Raw genomic sequence first — 17,425 nt, 5'->3', positions numbered from 1 at the left:
ATGATATTGACTAGAATCCTGGACTATTTCCCTTGAGGAAGTGTCAAGACAGATCTAGAGGAAAGGATGGAAACAGACAAAGCCTGGGTGGGAGAGAAGTAGGAGGGTGGCAAGGAAAGCAAGGCAGGGACCATCTGAGTGAAACCAGACAGGATGCTTAGATGCATGTGTTTTATCATCAGCTCTTCCAGACCTGGTATAAATGGCTTCCACATAAAGGCAGTCAATGAATGGATGGAATAAATCATGCTATCAATGAGTAGGTCCTTTCACATGTAGGAATTTCCTTCCGCAAAGAGCCATCCTCTGCATCTATTCTGTAATCAAGCAGAGGGATGTAACCTTTCTGTTTTATGAACCCAACTCTGGATTTTAAGAGTCATAAATATTATAGTTAAGCAAGTAGAAATTAAAATTTCATGTTATCTTGTTGGGCTGCAAAACATCTGGCCCCAGTCATTTATCTTCTCTTCTGCAGGAAATTGAAACTTGCTTAGTCTTTATTATACTGACCATAAGCATGTTGCAAATTATAATGTTACATAGCCATTAGTTTTAATTGATGGGAAATATAAAGTGGGCCACCCACTTACTTTTGACATTTACTAATTCTGTTACTCAATAAAATTCCATTTTTCTTTGCCCCTAGTTCCTTTAAAATTCACCAACATTGATTGCAAAAAACATTTCAGCCAACGCTGGCAGATTTCTTTATGACTCACATCGCCACACAAGCTGCTACTTTATATAGAGAACACATTGTGTCACAGTTTCCATTGTGAAACATAAAAATCAAGAAGAGTTTTGATCAGGTGCCTGAACTAGCAGCTGCCCAGTTTGCTATCATGCTCACACATGCTTTGGGTTTGGACATAACTGAGTTTGAATTCCCCCTACCAGTGACCCACTCTGTCAGGTACTTACTATAAAATTCTACTTTCTTAATGTTCCCTGAGAACCCTTCCACATTAGTTAAACTAGTCAACTTAAACTCTTCCAGCTTCCATTTTCTCATCAGAAGAAAAGTAATACCTTGTGAAATGGATCAAAACATCATGTGTGTATGGGTTGTATGTAGGAAAGGGGCCTGATGAGATGCTTGTACTCCTTAAGCAGCTGAGTACAGCATCTCCTTAACTGTGATGGCAAGAGGGCCTGTGTTATGCCACTTAGCCCAGTGTTGGCGTAATGGCTCGCCTGCAGACAGAGTTTAATAAAGTTTAGTTGAAAAAATTCAGTGTTGAAAGGTGAAGAACTCCAAGTTGTAAAGATCCCCCTATTTGGGATTTGGGGGGATAGATATGAAATGACCCCCAGCATTGAAGGCAGCTCTAATGCTAGAAACTTCTATTAGAAATATTTATGGCCTGCAGCCGCATGCCATGGCTCACACCTATAATCCTAGCTAATTAGGCGGCTGAGATCTGAGGATCAAGGTTCAAAGCCAGCCCAGGCACAAAAGGACCTGAGACTCTTATCTCCAATTAACCTCTAGAAAAAGGGAAGTGGGGCTTGGCTCAAGGGTAGTGAGGTTGAGCTGAAGAGCTCAGGGATAGTGCCCAGGCTGAGTTCAAGCCCCATGACCCACTAAAGAAGGAAAAAAAAATACTTATGGTCTGCCTGTTCTCTGGGCATATATACACATCTCTAGACATCGCAGGTACACAGAAAGCCAGAGCAGGCGATAATTCCTCTCTTCTTTCTGCCACTCAGATTTCCATTCTGTGTACTGTACTCCATTGTCAGATGCTTCTCCTTGGGACTTACAATTCTGGGAAGAGAGGCAAAGCTACTTTCTGGGGTAGGGGAGGTTGAGGAAGAGGGCACAACTGCTCAAAGGAGCCACCAGAGATAGGAGAAGCAAGGTCATTCTCATTATAGACTAGTTCTGGGGTTAGGACTCGGGGTTGTATTTTGTTTTTGTTTTTGTTTTTTACTTTTTGGCCCCTCCAATTTCTGTCTATTCTTTGAACTCGGAGTGCCTAACCTGCCTATTGTTCTATTGATTATCTACTGGTTTTCTACTACTTCACTTGTGCCTGTAGTCAGTCAAGTGGGCTTTTAGGATCTGAAGCCCATGATTGAGATCCTAGGTCACGACTCTTACCCCTGGTCATGGCTCTCAATGTGGTAAGCCTATTAAACACTGTTTTTAGAAGTGTTTTCTTTTTCCCCAGGGGTAGTATTGAACCCGGGGCCTTCTCCATGTTAATGAAGCAGCTGAAGAACTAGAAATCCCTGCACTTAGAGGTACATTTTTAAGATCAATTTTACAGTTTTCCAAATGTCAGTGTTTTTCATTATTCTTTGACGTTCTTATCAGTTTATGAAATTGAAATGTTCTTTATAGTCTTCAGCTAAACAGAATTTTTTTTTCTAGTCTCAGGGATTGAACTCAGGGCCCCAGCCCTGTCCCCAGACTTCTCTGTACTCAAGATTAGTTCTCCTCCACTTGAGCCACAGTGCCATGTCCAGCTTTTCCTGAGTAGTTTGTTGGAGGTAATGGTCTCACAGACTTTCCTGCCTGGACTGGCTTTGAACCTAGATCCTCAGATCTCAGCCTTCTGAGTAACCAGGATTACTGGCATAAGCCACCAACATCCAGATTATTATTATTTTTTTTGTAGGTCATAGATCTTGAACTCTGGGCCTGTCTCTGATCTCTTCAGCTCAAGGCAACCGCCTTACCCTTTGAGCTACAGCACCACTTCCCAGATTATTATTATTATTATTATTATTATTATTATTATTATGTAACACTAGGGTTTAAACTCAGAACCTTGTGATTGTAAAGCTTGAGCTCTACTACTTGAGCCATACCTACAACCTGGCTTCTTTTTTTTTTTTTTTTTTTTGTCAATTCTAGGGCTTGAACTCAGGGCCTGGCACTGTCCTTGAGTTTTCATAAAGCTAGCACTCTACCACTTGAGCCACACACTTTTTCTGTGTATGGTATGGAGGAACAGAACCCGGGTCTTTGTGCATTTAGGAAAGCACTCTACCACTAGGCCACACCCCAGGCCTAACCCAGCTTTTTTGCTTAGTGTTTTAGAGATGAAGTCTCAAAGACTTTTCTTCCTGGGCTGGCTTTGAACCTTAATCCTCTGGATCTGAGCCTCCTAAGTAAGTAGAGTTACAGACATGAGCTACTGGTGTCAAAGCAGAATTATGTTCTCTCTAACTATTCCTGGTCTCTGCATTTATTTCCACCTTTCCCAATCCGTAAGATTGCTTTCTTGCTCACCAGCTCTTTCTTTCCCCTCTAACTTTTATTGTGCATGAGCTACATACCAGCTATTATGCTGGGGACAGGAATATGAAGATGAATAAGAGAAAGTGACTGCTATGTGCAGGTAACCATTGAATGAATCCAATGCTAAGTAGACTTGTACCGAGACAAACAACACAAGCTGTCATGTTTCTCAGGCTAGAGGAGCATGTGGGAGGCATTGAAACATCATGTTGCATGACATGTGTCAGTAGAGTGGTGACTCCTTTATTCTGTAGTGTTCTGTATGCCTCCCAGGTGGGCTGGATCCTGTGTGGTGCTGCTATACCATGCTGGGAGGTGTGGCCTGTGTGTGTGTGTGTGCACACGCACGCTCAGGCATGTGTGTGTGTGTGTGTGTGTATGTGTGTGTGTATGTGTGTGTGCATGCATGCATGTGTGACAACACTGACTTTGTAGTCCCTAGACAACTGGAAGAACATTGGAAAACGAATAGTTAGAGTCAACCAAAGGCTGTTGAAGGTGGCATAGCAGTGACAAAGACATAGTGACTTGCTTGAACTACATTTTTCCTTTCGTGTTACTGCCTTTCCTCTAAAGCACACTGGCACAGTTTCTCCTTCCATGCTCACTGCTGCCTATAATCCATCATCGCAAAGAGCAGCCTTAGAAATGGCACCCAGGAGACAGTTTCCTTTCTCCTTCTCACTCAGAAAGAGCAACTGGAATGTGATGGGGAGGGAGATGGCATTCAGGTTAAAGGAATAGAAATAAGAAGCCAGCATCTTCCTTCCCTCTTGAACATGCTGAGTTCCCACAGGATTCTGGGTTTCAAAATAGACCATCACCTCTTGGTTTGCACTAAACATTAATATTATATACTTGGTCATAAAGCTAGAGGATCTTTAGGGAGAGCTAGCAGAGGAAAACATGGCTAAGGCCAGTTTCCTTGGGTGAATGAAAAGTCCTAGGCTCATAAACACATCTTATAACGTTACTGTTGTGGTGTGCTGGGACTTAAAATTTGTGATTCCCCTGATTATATGAGTTGACAAGGGAACTATTGAATTTTTCTCAGGCAAGACCGTAGAATTCAATATTAGGACTGGAAACTAGAAATGGCCAGGATTTCTAGGGCAATCCAACAGTCCAGGAAAACAGCATGAAGTGTTCCTTGTATCTGCACATGATAAGAGAAGCACCCGGGGAACGACTATTTCCTCCTTTGAAAAATTAAATTCTCCACTCATGCCCATAATCCTAACTACTCAGGAGGCTGAGATGTGAGGATCATGGTTTAAACCCAGGCTGGGCAGAAAAGTCCATGAAACTCATATCTCCAGCCAGCTACCAGAAAGCCAGAAGTAGAGCTGTGGCTCAAACTAGTAGAGTACTAACGTTGAGCACACACACAAAAAAATAAATTTTCCATTTAAAACAACTCAGTTCCTTTTATTAACTAACCACTATGTTCACTAACCAACAATAGTTCCCATCCTCTTACCTCCTTCTTTCCAGTAAGGAGATTATTAGTCCTGGCTTAGCCATTTGACTAACACAGAATAAAGACTCTATTTTTTTTTTCTTTTTTTTTCCTCTGTCTTTGGGCTTGAACTCTGGGCCTGGGCGCTATCCCTGAGCACTTCAGGTCTAGACTGTTGCCCTTTTCCTTGAGCCACAGAGCCACTTCCGGTTTTCTAATGGTAATTGGAGACAAAAGACTCATGGAAGAGTCTATTTTTTTAATGGAACTCTTCAGGTGCCTCCTGTCTAATTTTCGCCCCTCCAAGTTAAGTGTCTGAATCCCTGCTATTTTCAGTAGCTAACCAAAAGCTTCAGACATATGGTCCCGAGTGAACTGCCAGGCAGGTATCCAGGTGGCGTGGTTATAGCATGGGGACAGGGAATTGTCTGGTTTCCCTTGATCTCTGTGAGGTGTTTCCTGAACAGACCTGAAGCTTCCTTTTGGATCTTCTCATGGAGTACCAAGGGTCACACGCCACTGGCGAGGGACAGTGTTATAATAGCCATGGTCATTCTGTGCTTTCCAGAATCCAAGTCTTTCTCTTTGGGGAAAAGGATTTTGTCCATGTGAAAAATCCTGTCTTTCTTTTTAATGTGATTTGACAGCATGGATTCAGAAGGAGGCTTCCCAATTAGAAAGAGAGGAACCCCAGCATCTGTGCCAATGGTTCCCTTAGCTACTGTAATTAGGGGCCCATGATTCCATTTCTGCATCTCAAGAGAGGACAGGGGGCTTTTTAATTGGGGCTATTAGAAGTTCTCTTTCCACAATGACAGCCACTGCAAAGCAAAGGCTCTGGCAGAAGCCATACCCACTCTGCAATTACTTCCTGCAGTTCTGAGGAATAATGGTATCTTGTCTCGTTTCAAAATAAATCGGAGACTTTTATTCCTCATTGCTTTCTTGCCTCTGCCTACTCACACGAGTTTCTTCTTACCAATTAAGCCAACTTTCCATTCTTTAAGGAGGTAGTTTTGATTGCAACTGTCCTCTGATAATAAGACATATTAAGCTGGATTTCATTTGCCCAGGGTTCCTTTGGAGAAGATACAAGGCTGATGTAAGTGAGCTGAGATCTTGAGCTGGTTCTCTACTAAAATGATACAGCATTGGATTTTCCTGAGCATGCGCTGTTCACAGGCAGCAGAACTCACCTGGAATAACCCTCGCAGTCAATGCCCTCTGCTTCGCAGAATCACCTCCTCCTAAGAGATCAGACATAGATTTGAGTTTATCACCTATTCCAAGAAAAGAAATGAAACATTTAGATGAGAAACAAGCCTGTTCTTACCACATAATTGCTGAGTGGGCACAAAGGGTCACAAGGAGAAAGGGCCAGTCACAGGGGAACGTGAAGGAAGGATTTGTCATAAGGTTTCCCCTATACAGTTTTGTCCTGTCTCCTAAAATCTGTAATTTCTCCATTGCCATAGATTCCATTCTGTCTCATTCTCTGTGAACAACACCTGGCTCAAGACTGACCCTGGCATAAAAGCATGAGAGAATCCATCTCATTCCATGGCTGGTCTCTGTAGTACATGCCTTTATCTCCCATCCAGGAGAAACACAATAGCTAGGCAAAGTGACATGTGCCTGTCATCCAAAATGACATGGGTAGCAGAGGAAGAAGACTATGGGCTCAGGCTGGTCCAGACCTAAAGCAAGACCCAACCTTAAAAATAACCAAGGCCAGAAAGGAAGCATGGAAGCATGGCTCAAGTGATAGAGTACCTACTTGCTTTGCAAGCTCAAGGTCCTGAGGTCAACCCCAATACAGCCAAAAATAAATAGAAGTGAGAGTATCAGAGACAAGACTTGATAGAAAACTGTTCTCAAAACTATCTGCAACAAGTTCTTAGCCAAAAGTATGAATTGTCTTCTTATTCAAACCTAGAAACAAGCTCTTGTTCTGCTACAGAAACAATCTGATAGTAAACTGGAAAACAACAACAACAACAACAAAAACAAAGAAAAAACCACCATGCTACTACTCTTTACTGGGAACTAATTCTGTACTAGACACTGTGTTTAACGTCTTTAATAACTTCTGTGTTCTTCAATGTTTATTTTTGGCTGCTTGGATTTGAGCTCAGAGCCTTGTACTTTTTTTTTTCAAGATAGGCACTTTACCATTTGAGCCATGCTCTCAACTCCTTTTGTTTTAACTACTTAAAAATGTTTTTAGAATCCGGGAGCATGACCTACTGGTAGAGTGCTTGCCTAGCATGAAGGAGCCCTGGGTTGGATTCTTTGGTACCACATACACAGAAAAAGTTGAGAGTGGTTCAAGTAGTAGAGCGCTAGCCTTGAGAAAACCCAAGGACAGTGCCCAGGCCCTGAGTTCAAGCCTAGTACTGGCCAAAAATGTTTTTAGTTATCTACAAGTAGTTGTACAATGACTTTTTGTTCTGTTTTGTTTTTTGTCAGTTGTGGGCTTGAACTCTGGGCCTAGGCTCTATCCCTGAGCTCTTTAGCTCAAGGTTATCACCCTGCCCCTGGGCCTGGGCATTGTCCCTGAGCTCTTCAGCTCAAGGCTACTGCTCTACTCCTTGAGCCACAGTGCCACTTCTGGTTTTCTAGTGGTTAATTGGAGATGAGTTTCACGGACTTTAGTGCTAGTGCCTGGGCTGGCTTTGAACCTCAATCCTCAGATCTCAGTCCCCTGAGTAGCTAAGATTATAGGCATGAGCCACCACACCCCAGCTACACTGAGGTTTTAATTCAACATGTCAATTGGTTTTTCAAATTTTTATTTTTTATTCTTACTGTAAAGTGATGTACAGAGGGGTTGCAGTTCTATAAGTCAGGTAATGAGTACATTCTTTTTTGGACAATGTCACTTCTTCCTCAGTTAGATTTAGGGCTTTTTTGTTGTTTTGTTTTTCTTTGATCATGGGGCTTAAACATTAGGTCTGTGCACTGTCCCTGAGCTCTTCAGCTCAAGGCTAGCACTCTGTCACTGGAGCAATAACACTACTTTAGGATTTCAGGTGGTTAATTGGAGATAACAATCTCATGGACTTCTGACTTCCATTCCCAGGCTGTCTTTGAACCTTGATCCTCAGATCTCAGCCTCCTGAATAGCTAAGATTACAGGTGTGAGCCTCCATGCCCGGCTATTGGGTTTTTGTTGTTGTTGTTGTTGTTGTTGTTGGTTTGTTGGGGTGGGGGTTGTTTTGTTTTGTTTTGTTTTTGTTAGTCATGGGGCTTGGACTCAGGGCTTGGGCCCTGTACCTGACCTCTTTTGCTCAAGGCTAGTGATCTACCCCTTTGAGCTATTGCTCTACTTCTATATATATATACATAGAGAGAGATCTTTTTAAGACCAGGTCTCAATATGTAGTCCAAGCTAGCTCAAATTCAAGATGTTCCTGCCTCAGCCTCCTTTGTACTGTGTTTACAAACATATAACACCATTCCTGGCTTTGTTAAATATCTTCAATGCCAGACGCCAGTGACTCACACCTGTAATTCTAACTACTCAAGAGGCTGAGATCTGAGGATCATGGTTCAAAGCCAGCCTGAGATCAAAAGTCCATAAGACTCTTATCTCCAATTAACCACCAGAAAACTGGAAGTGGCATTGTGGCTCAATGTGGTAGAGTGGTAGCCTTGAGTTGAAGAGCTCAGGGACAGCGCTCAGGCCTTGAGTTCAAGCTTTACAACCAACCAAAATATGTATATACATATATTAACATTGTTCTTATTGTCCTGACTTCCAATTATAGCTGCTTTTCTTCCCAAGATCTACTGACAGCCATTCGTGGTTGTGTGTGTGTGTGTGTGTGTGTGTGTGTGTGTGTGTGTGTGTGTGTGTGTGTTTTGCTGGGAACTGAGTCCAGAACTTTGTGCCTGGTAGGCAAGTGCTCTAATACCTGAGAGTGACCATCAAGTGAGCAGCAAGTAAGAGAGGGGTGAGGGGTGCTATATTCCCAGCCCCCCTCCCCCCCCCTCTCTCTCTCTCTCTCACACACACACACACACACACACACACACACACACACACACATTAAAATGTGTTTCCAGCTCATACTTTCATCTGGAGCCATGATGCTCATGATCTTTAACTGAGTCTGTCACCACTTCCTAGCCTTCTGCCTGTCTCCCCTGACCTCCTCTAAGCCCCACTCAGCTTCTTATTCACCTAGTCTTCTTTCACTTCTCTGAACAGGAGAAAGATGTGTGAATGCTGGTGCTGGGACTTCTGGATTATCTAAACTCTTCCCTTTATTCCTTAGAGCATCTAAAAATCACAAACGTACCTATAGCAGGTATACAGCAAATGATACATTGAACTAAAAAGAAAAGTAAGTCCATAGAGAAGTTCTTTGATACACAGTAAACCCTCCTGCACAATTGTGCTGTGATTACAGACATATAACACAGACTTCTTTCTTAGTACTTACTCTGCCATTTCTGGGCTTTCCTTTGGTTTTCAAGTACTTTGTGGATAATGAAGATGATCAAAAATATAAAAACTAGTAGAACTAAAATGTACCAAATGATCTTCATGGAGAAAGAGACATCTGTGAAGAAAATGTATGATAAAATTACAATCAAAGGTAAAGCAGATAAAGGGAAACATGGAGGTACATTTCCGTCCTGGGGAAGGTTAGGGTATAGCCTTAACATCATGAGTTGCTTGCTGTCTTGAGTTCCTTCCTGATGTATTAAATGAGGGTTCTAAATATGGAAGCTTGACCAGGTAGCTATTGAGGATTCATTTAGTGCCTTTAGTTTCCCTGGCCTAAATTCAACCAAGATATGGTGTAAACTTGCTAATTCCAGTAACAGAAGACAACATGAAGGAGGAAACCATCCAGCAAATAATAAAGCATAATCTCTCTTGGCCCTAAAAAAGTCACACTGGCTAGCAGACCCAGGAGCCAATGATCCACCATGAATAACCACATAATCATGTACAGACTTTCTGAGCCCCTCCGTGTACCTTCTTTCTTGTTCCTGAACCAGAGAGAACCAACTCCTTTGCTCAGATCTTTTCGGGATCCTCTTCCATGGCCCCCCACATTCACATCCTGTTACGCCCCCTCAGTGTGGTAAGTATAGTGCTCTGGGCACAGGAGAAATTTCTCTAAAGTCACAGTTTACCCTAAAATGGGATGAACATTACATACTTGGGTTTACTTTAAATGTAGTGCTTCTTAAAGTACTTCTAAGAAAAGTAAGCTTTAGAGAAGCATCTTAAAACAATATATAATATGGTGGACATGTCTAAAAGCATAGCAAGTTGCTCTTTCATAGCACCTGTAGCTGTGGAATGTGGGTATGTTTGTGTGCGAGTCTTCCTTTTCTAGATACTTATGTTGGTCTAGTTCTGTCCCCAGTGCATGGCACACTGGGTGACATTTAGAAGGCACTTGTTAAGTGAAGGCATCACAACATGCAAGAGCAAACCTTATGGATGAAATAGGCACATGACTTAGTGGAAAGGACTGACTGTAGTCATTTAGAGTAGGATGAGGTGGCAGTTAATCAGCCTTAGACAGAATTAAGACATGTAAAATGAATTATTGAGTCTACTCTTCCTGGAGTCATTGAGTGAACTTAAGTGCCTAATCTTTATGGTGTTATATATTAAAAGGCTCCCTTTACCTAGGTCTGGTTCTCAGGTCTGAGAGAATGTGTTACGCCGACTCAAAACCAAATGTAATATCACAGGACAAAGAACATGAGCTCCTCCCCTTTGGTACACACGTGTGATGACAGCTAATAGGCGGTCTGAAGTTGTCCCTGGGGTCCAGAGGACCTTCACAACTCCTCTTAAATCATGGCCCATAGAGAATACCTCTTCCCAGAGGAAAAGTGAATCGTAGAAACAGATTGTTTTATGGTTTTTGTTTTTGTTTTTTGCCAGTCCTGGGCTTGAGCTCAGGGCCTGAGCATTGTCCTTGGACTTTCTCAAGGCTAGAGCTCTACCACTTGAGCCTCAGCACTATTTCTGGCTTTTTTCTATGTATGAGGTACCGAGGAATCGAACCTAGGTCTTCGTGCATGGTAGGCAAGCACTCTACCCCTAGGCCAAACTCCCAGCCCTGTTTTTTGGTTGTTTTTTTTTTTTTTTTTATCAGTTGTGGGGCTTAAACTCTGGGCTTGGGAGCTGTCCCTGAGCTCTTCAGCTCAAGACTACTGCCCTACCCCTCAAGCCACAGTGCCACTTCTGGTTTTCTAGTGGTTAATTAGAGGTAAGAGTCTCGTGGACTTTAGTGCCTGGGCTGGCTTTGAACCTCAGTCCTCAGATCCCAGCCTCCCAAGTAGCCAGGATTACAGGCATGAGCCATGGCTAAACAGCTCACTTTTTTAAAAAAGAATTTATTAACATTGATTTTTACATCATATTTCAGATGGTATGTTTAACAAACAAGTATTCAAGAAGGGAATCTCTATATACAATCACTGGCACTTAGTTTTTAGAACATAATCAAAATTAGGGTAAGGGTTTGTATATCATAGATACATATTAAACTATGTAATAAAACATTATGTCTATAGAATCATAGGTTTTTATGTCTATGTAGTTGTGTTTATCTCCAATACCATGTCCATAGCATTAGGTGTACAAATATTGAGTCCTCGAAAACAGCTCACTTTTAAAAAGAAAAAAAAAACACAAAAAGACTAAGACACCTTCAAGTCCTACTATTTTCTCACTAAAATTCTTCAACTTCAGTAAATGTGATAACTCTTCTTTATGTGTGTCTGATTTCTTCTTTTTTACTATAAGTTCATTAGACTTACTTTTTACATCCATTTCTAGATGCAAATAAATGTGGATACAATTGTCAGCATATTCCACAGTTCCACAGGAATGGTTTAAGGACTCTTCCTGGGCTGGTTCCTTCTCCATAATTGTTGAGGTTCTAGTGTGAGTTTTTAGATCACAGCTTGTGTTATATTCATCCAAGTAGTCATTGAGAGGAGTTATGGTGACATTAAAATATTCACAAGGTGAGTAAATGTCATTGTCTTTTATTGCCATTGATCCTCTCATGGTAAGTCCTAGGGAGAGATTGAGAAATTGATTTGCAAAATAGTAACTCTACAAGAAAACACAATTCAAAATGAAATCTACTCCTTTTTATATGAGAATATAGGAACAAAGGATGCCCACATTGAAATGATCACCTCTTTCAAGATTACAAAAAGTCAGGCATGGGTAGGACTAAAATAGGAGTGGAACCTGTAAAGAAAAAATACAGACTTATAGGATGAATCATATTTCCCCATCACAATACTTTCCATTCCATATTACTGTTGCAAGTATTGAAAATTGAAATCTTTGTCTCATAGTTGTAGAGGTTGGAGTGCAAGGGCAAGGTAAGGGCAGGACTGGTCTCTCCAGAGTGTGAAGAAGTATCTCTCAGCTTCTGATGAGAGAAAATGTTGCCAGATTGCTGGCAATCACTGGAATGCGTGTTGCTTTGTGGAACCCAACCTTATTCTTTGCCCTTGTCTTCTCTGAGCCAGAATGCCTTCTCTTGTAAGACTATCACCTGGGAAATTGTGGCTCGAAAAAATACTACCTACTCAGGAATCTGAGATCTGAAGATTGTAGTTAAAATCCAGCCTGGATAAGAAAGTCTATGAGATTTTTACTTCCACCTATTACATTTAATACAAAACAAAACAAAGAGAAGTGGAAGTATGGTTCAAGTGGAAGAGTGTCAGCCTTGAGTGGAAAAAGGTAAGGGACAAGGCCTTGACTTCAAGCCTGAGTACAGAAAATAAATAATTATATTGGTTAGGGCTGTCGTAATGATCTTAACAAAATTATAGCTAGGATAACTATTTCTAATAGCATTATTTTTTAGGTATTGGTGGTTAAGACCTTAGTATATAAAATTTGGAAGGACACAATTCAACATAATGCCTGTTATTCTAAAACTTTACCCCTCCCCATAATTACGTACTGATTCCTTCCTTCCCACTTTGACCCTGAAAAGAGTTAGGATTTACTCACAACCCATCAAATGTATAGTAAATAGCACTGGGAAACTAAACCAGAATTTTTTTAAAAAAATGAAGTGACTCGGGCTGGGAGTTTGGCCTAGTGGTAGAGTGCCTGCCTAGCATGCACGAAGACCCAAGTTCGATTTCTTGGTACCACATACATAGAAAAAGGCTGGAAGTGGTGCTGTGGCTCAAGTGGCAGAGTGCTAGCCTTGAGAAAAGCCCAGAACAGTGCCTCAGGCCCTGAGCTCAAGCCCAGGACTGGCAAAAAAAAAAAAAATGAAGTGACTGCACTTTGTTCTTTGGAACACTAACATTGAAGTCTTGTGTCACTGTGTGGCACTCTGACAATGAAACCATCTTGCTGTTGAAAAACTCCAGATGAGCCACAAAGCTAAAGAAAATCCTACAGCACAGCAGAAAATACTTACAAACTGTACTTCTGATGAAAAGTTAGTATCTAAAATATATAAAGAACTAACAAAAAGAGACAAACTGATTTCAAAGTAGGCAAATGTAGCCCAGCACTGGTGGTTCACACTTGTAATCCTAGCTACTCAGGAGGCTGAGATCTAAGGATCACAGTTCAAAGTGAGCCTTGGCACAAAAGTCTGTGACACTCTTATCTCCAATTAATCACTAGGAAATGGGAAGTGGGGCTTGGCTCAAGGGGTAGGGTGGTAACCTTGAGCTGAAGAGCTCAGGGATAGTGTTCTGGCCCAGAGTTCAAAAATGTTTTTCCAAAGAAGGCACACAGATGTCCCAAGGTGTGTGAAAAAGCGTTTGACATCACTAATCATCAGAGAAATAGATATCACCACCGCAACCACGTATAAGTGTATCCTCAAATTCCCCAAACAAAAGAAGGTGAGAGGAATACTGTTGATGGGAATATAAAATAAAAACTTTTTATAAGTTGTCAATAAAAATAGAGCTACCAAGCCGGGTGCCGTGGCTCATATCCATAATCCTAGCTATTCAGGAGGCTGAGCTCTGAGGATGCCGGTTCCAAGCCAGCCTGGGTACAAAATCCATTACACATTTATCCCCAATTAACCACCAAAAAACCAGAAGCAGCACTGTGACTGAAGGGCAGTAGCCTTGAGCTGAAGAGCTCAGGGACAGCGCCTAGGACCAGAGTTCAAGCCCCATGACTGACAAAAGAAAAAAAAAGACATAGTTCTGCTTTCAGTTTAACTGCAGTGTTATCCACAATAGCAAAGATAGGGAAACATCCCATTATAGATGTCCATTAATAGATGAATAGATAAGGAAACATGGCAGGCACATGTGCACAAACACCACACATACGTACATACACACACACACACACACACAATGTTATTTAGCCTTGATAAAGAAGGAAATTCTGACACTGTGGCAACAGGAGTGAACTCAGGAGACAGTATACAAAATGAAGTAAGTCACACATAGAACAAATACCGCATAATTCTCCTTACCTGGGGGATCTAAGGTAGAAGCAGGAAGTAAAATAGGGGTTGCCAAGCCCATTTTGGCTATGAGAATGATCAAGTTTTAGAACTGGACTGTCCACTATTTCAGTGTATCCATTGTCAACAATATGGTACTGCACACTTACAATTTTGTTGAGAGCACCTCATGGTAAGCGTTCTCAGCAAAATAATAAAAAATAAGAGACAACTTACCTTTAAAAATGTGCCTGAAACTTCATGAAGAGCAAAATGCCCAGTTATCTCAGGCTACTCTGCTTCCCTCTATTTCAATCTCAGTCATGATCTAACACCAAAAAACATCAAACACCTCCGACCAGAAATACCCAACTATTCCCATGTCCCCATTCTGGATTTCCTTCCAAGAAGAAAGAGACTGAAAGGGGCAGGAGTTTGACCTAGTGGTAGAGTGCTTGCCTAGCATGCACCAAGACCTGGGTTCGATTCCTGGTACCACATGCATAAAAAAAGCCAGAAGTGTGGTGGCTCAAGTGGCAGAGCTTTAACCTTGAAAAAACACAAGGACAGTGCTCAGGCCCTGAGTTCAAGCCCCAGGACTGGCCAAAAAAGAAAGAAAGAGACAGACAGGCAGTCAGGCAGACAATGTGCATTCAAATAGCATTTTGGTGATAGGTATTTTGTTATCAATAAATCAAATTAAAAGTAGTCCTGTGATATCACTCATCAAAAGTCACACCACCAAGTATTCCAGTGACACTAGATTGTAAAATGGAATGTATGAACACATTTTTAACAGAACAAGTTAATCCATACTTGGTAAGTTGTATCCCCCCACACACACATTCCCCTCATCCCCCTACACTTTGGTTTTACCTTTTGACAATTGTTCCTTAGAAACAAAATCAATGTTCCCTTTGGATTCACAAACCAAACATAGGGAGCACGTTGTAAATTTTCTTGTGATGTTTTGGCAAGCCTTAGTGACATTTGGGAAACTGGAATATTTTGAAAAAACTCCCATAAGAGTCTGGGTTTCCCTTACTGGTAGCAAGAAAGTCACAGAAGAAAAATTTAAGGACAGTGGATAGGTGAAATTAGACGGTAAACACATGTCTAGACAGGATAACTCCAGTGTTCTTCCTGTTAAAAAAAAAAGAAAAAAGAAAGATAAAATACTGGAATTTTGAAGTCTGGCATGTAAATAAATACACAACAAGCTCTCTTTTTTGTCTTAATAATATTTTTAGCTTATACATGACAAGACTTTGTACATGAATTAGCATCTACACTTATTTCTTTTTTTTTAAGCTCATTAACATTTCCTTGATTTTCAGAGGAAGTTACCTAATACAGGAATACTTGGAAATCCTAGCATTTTTACCATTTTCTGTTTTGGAACTTTTTCAACAGCTAAGCCTTGGCTGTTCTAAAATACTAACATCAATTGTATACAGCTGAACAGAGGATAAAATCAGATATTTCTCTGTCGTTTCCTAACCCCCTACTGCAACAAATTACCACAACCTGAGTAGCTTGAAACAAAAAAAAAAATTCATTCTCACCTACTTCTGGAAAAGAATTCAACACAGATTACATCAGACTGAAATCAAGACATCTGCAGGATGATGTTCCGGCTGAAAGCCACAGGAAAAAGCTATGCGTTGGCCCTCTCCCAGCTTCCGGAGATTCCCAGCATCCTTTGGCTTGTGGCTCATCACTTCAAGCCATTGTTCCTGGGTCACCTTGACTTCTCTGTAACTTTCTTCTACTCTCCTGCCTTTTCCTCTTTCTTATGAGAATATTTGAGGTTGGATTTAGAGGTCACAAACGTTTGTTTTTACAAAAACCAGAAGTAGCATTGTGGCTCAAATGGTAGAGCACTAGCCTTGAGTACAGAAGAGGCTTGGGGACAGCGCCCAAGCCCTGAGTTCAAGCCCCACAACTGACCCCAAAAAAGAGACATTTCATAAGGTTATTGCCCTATTGTATATTTGGAATGTTCTCCCAAAGGCCTTGTGAGCATAGCAGGAAGGTTCTCCATGTTGGGATGTGACGGAATCTACAAAAGGTGGGGTGACGTGGGAGGTCTTAGGTCAGTGTAGGCGTACCACAGATTCTTCCTCTTTTGATAGCAGCTGTGAGGTGAGCTGTTCTTTTCGGCCACACACTCTGTCCTAATTATCTGTTTCAATACAGGCCCAAATGGATGCAACTCTCCAGAATGGTGAGCCAGAATAACTCATTTTTTCTTCTCTTGATAAGTTGATGGGACTTAGGTGTTTGCTGCAGTAGTGGAAAGCTGACTATGGTGTCATAATATTCATATTTATCTGCAGATAAACATCACATATGGGGATGAAAGAACAATGAGTTCAGAAACAGCAGAAGCTCTGATACTGTGTCTGTCCCAAGCCAAGACACTGGGACAGTTTCCTTCATGTGCATGAAACGAAGGAAAACAAATCTGGGTTTCACGCTATAAACCACATGAATTTATAAGAATAGTGAGGGGCTTTTTACATATGAAATGCTTTTGAAATATGTACAAATGTGTGCATATTATTTAAAATGTAAACCCATATTCCAAAGTAAAATTTAAATGCTTATTCTTTATCGTTGAGTAGCTTACTTCATACAACTAAAGCTCACTTTGAAAAAAATGAGGGTGAACCATTTTGACAGTGACACTAGACACTATGTTGAAAATGAACTTTACAAAAATGGAATAAAATGAGGGAGGGGTGACATTGTTCAAAAAGAAATGTACTGGGCCGGGAGTTTGGCCTAGTGGTTAAAGTGCTTGCATAGCATGCATGAAGACCCGGGTTCAATTCCTCGGTACCACATACATAGAAAAAAGCCGGAAATGGTGCTGAGGCTCAAGTGGTAGACCTCTAGCCTTGAGAAAGTCCAAGGACAGTGCTCAGGCCCTGAGCTCAAGCCCAGGACTGGCAAAAAAAAAAAAAAAAAAAAAAGAAAGAAATGTACTCATTACCTGACTTATGTAACTGTCACTTCTCTGTACATCACCTTTACAATAAAATTTAAACTTAAAACATGAAAATAAAATAAAGCACATTGGCTCACGCCTGTATCCTAGCTACTTAGGAGGCTGAGATCTGTGGATCATGGTTCAAAGCCAGCCCGGGCACTAATGTCTGTGAGACTCATATCTCCAATCAAACACCAGAAAACCAGAAGTAGTGCTGTTGCTCAAAAAGTAGGGCAGAAGCCTTGAGCTGAAGAGCTCATGGACGGCACCCAAGCCCA

General features: G+C 41.3%; 1 protein-coding gene across 1 annotated transcript in view; it reads right to left on the bottom strand.

Moving 5' to 3' along the window:
- Positions 1–17,425, bottom strand: part of Tmem156 (transmembrane protein 156) — a 36,392-nt gene that overhangs the window by 6,380 nt on the left and 12,587 nt on the right. The window contains exons 2-5 of the mRNA XM_090343166.1: positions 15,029–15,295; positions 11,511–11,771; positions 9,161–9,280; positions 5,909–5,992 (exon numbers count right to left, since the gene is read on the bottom strand). Of these exons, the coding sequence (XP_090199292.1) occupies positions 5,909–5,992; positions 9,161–9,280; positions 11,511–11,771; positions 15,029–15,295 (732 nt within the window). The remainder of the gene's footprint in view (positions 1–5,908; positions 5,993–9,160; positions 9,281–11,510; positions 11,772–15,028; positions 15,296–17,425) is intronic.

The sequence above is a fragment of the Megascapheus bottae genome, chromosome 13 (assembly GCF_031878675.1).
Source record: "Megascapheus bottae isolate mThoBot1 chromosome 13, mThoBot2.hap1, whole genome shotgun sequence".
In the NCBI taxonomy this organism is placed as follows: domain Eukaryota; kingdom Metazoa; phylum Chordata; class Mammalia; order Rodentia; family Geomyidae; genus Megascapheus; species Megascapheus bottae.
The sequence above is the reverse complement of the archived record's forward strand: the minus strand, read 5'-3'. Positions and strand labels throughout refer to the sequence as shown.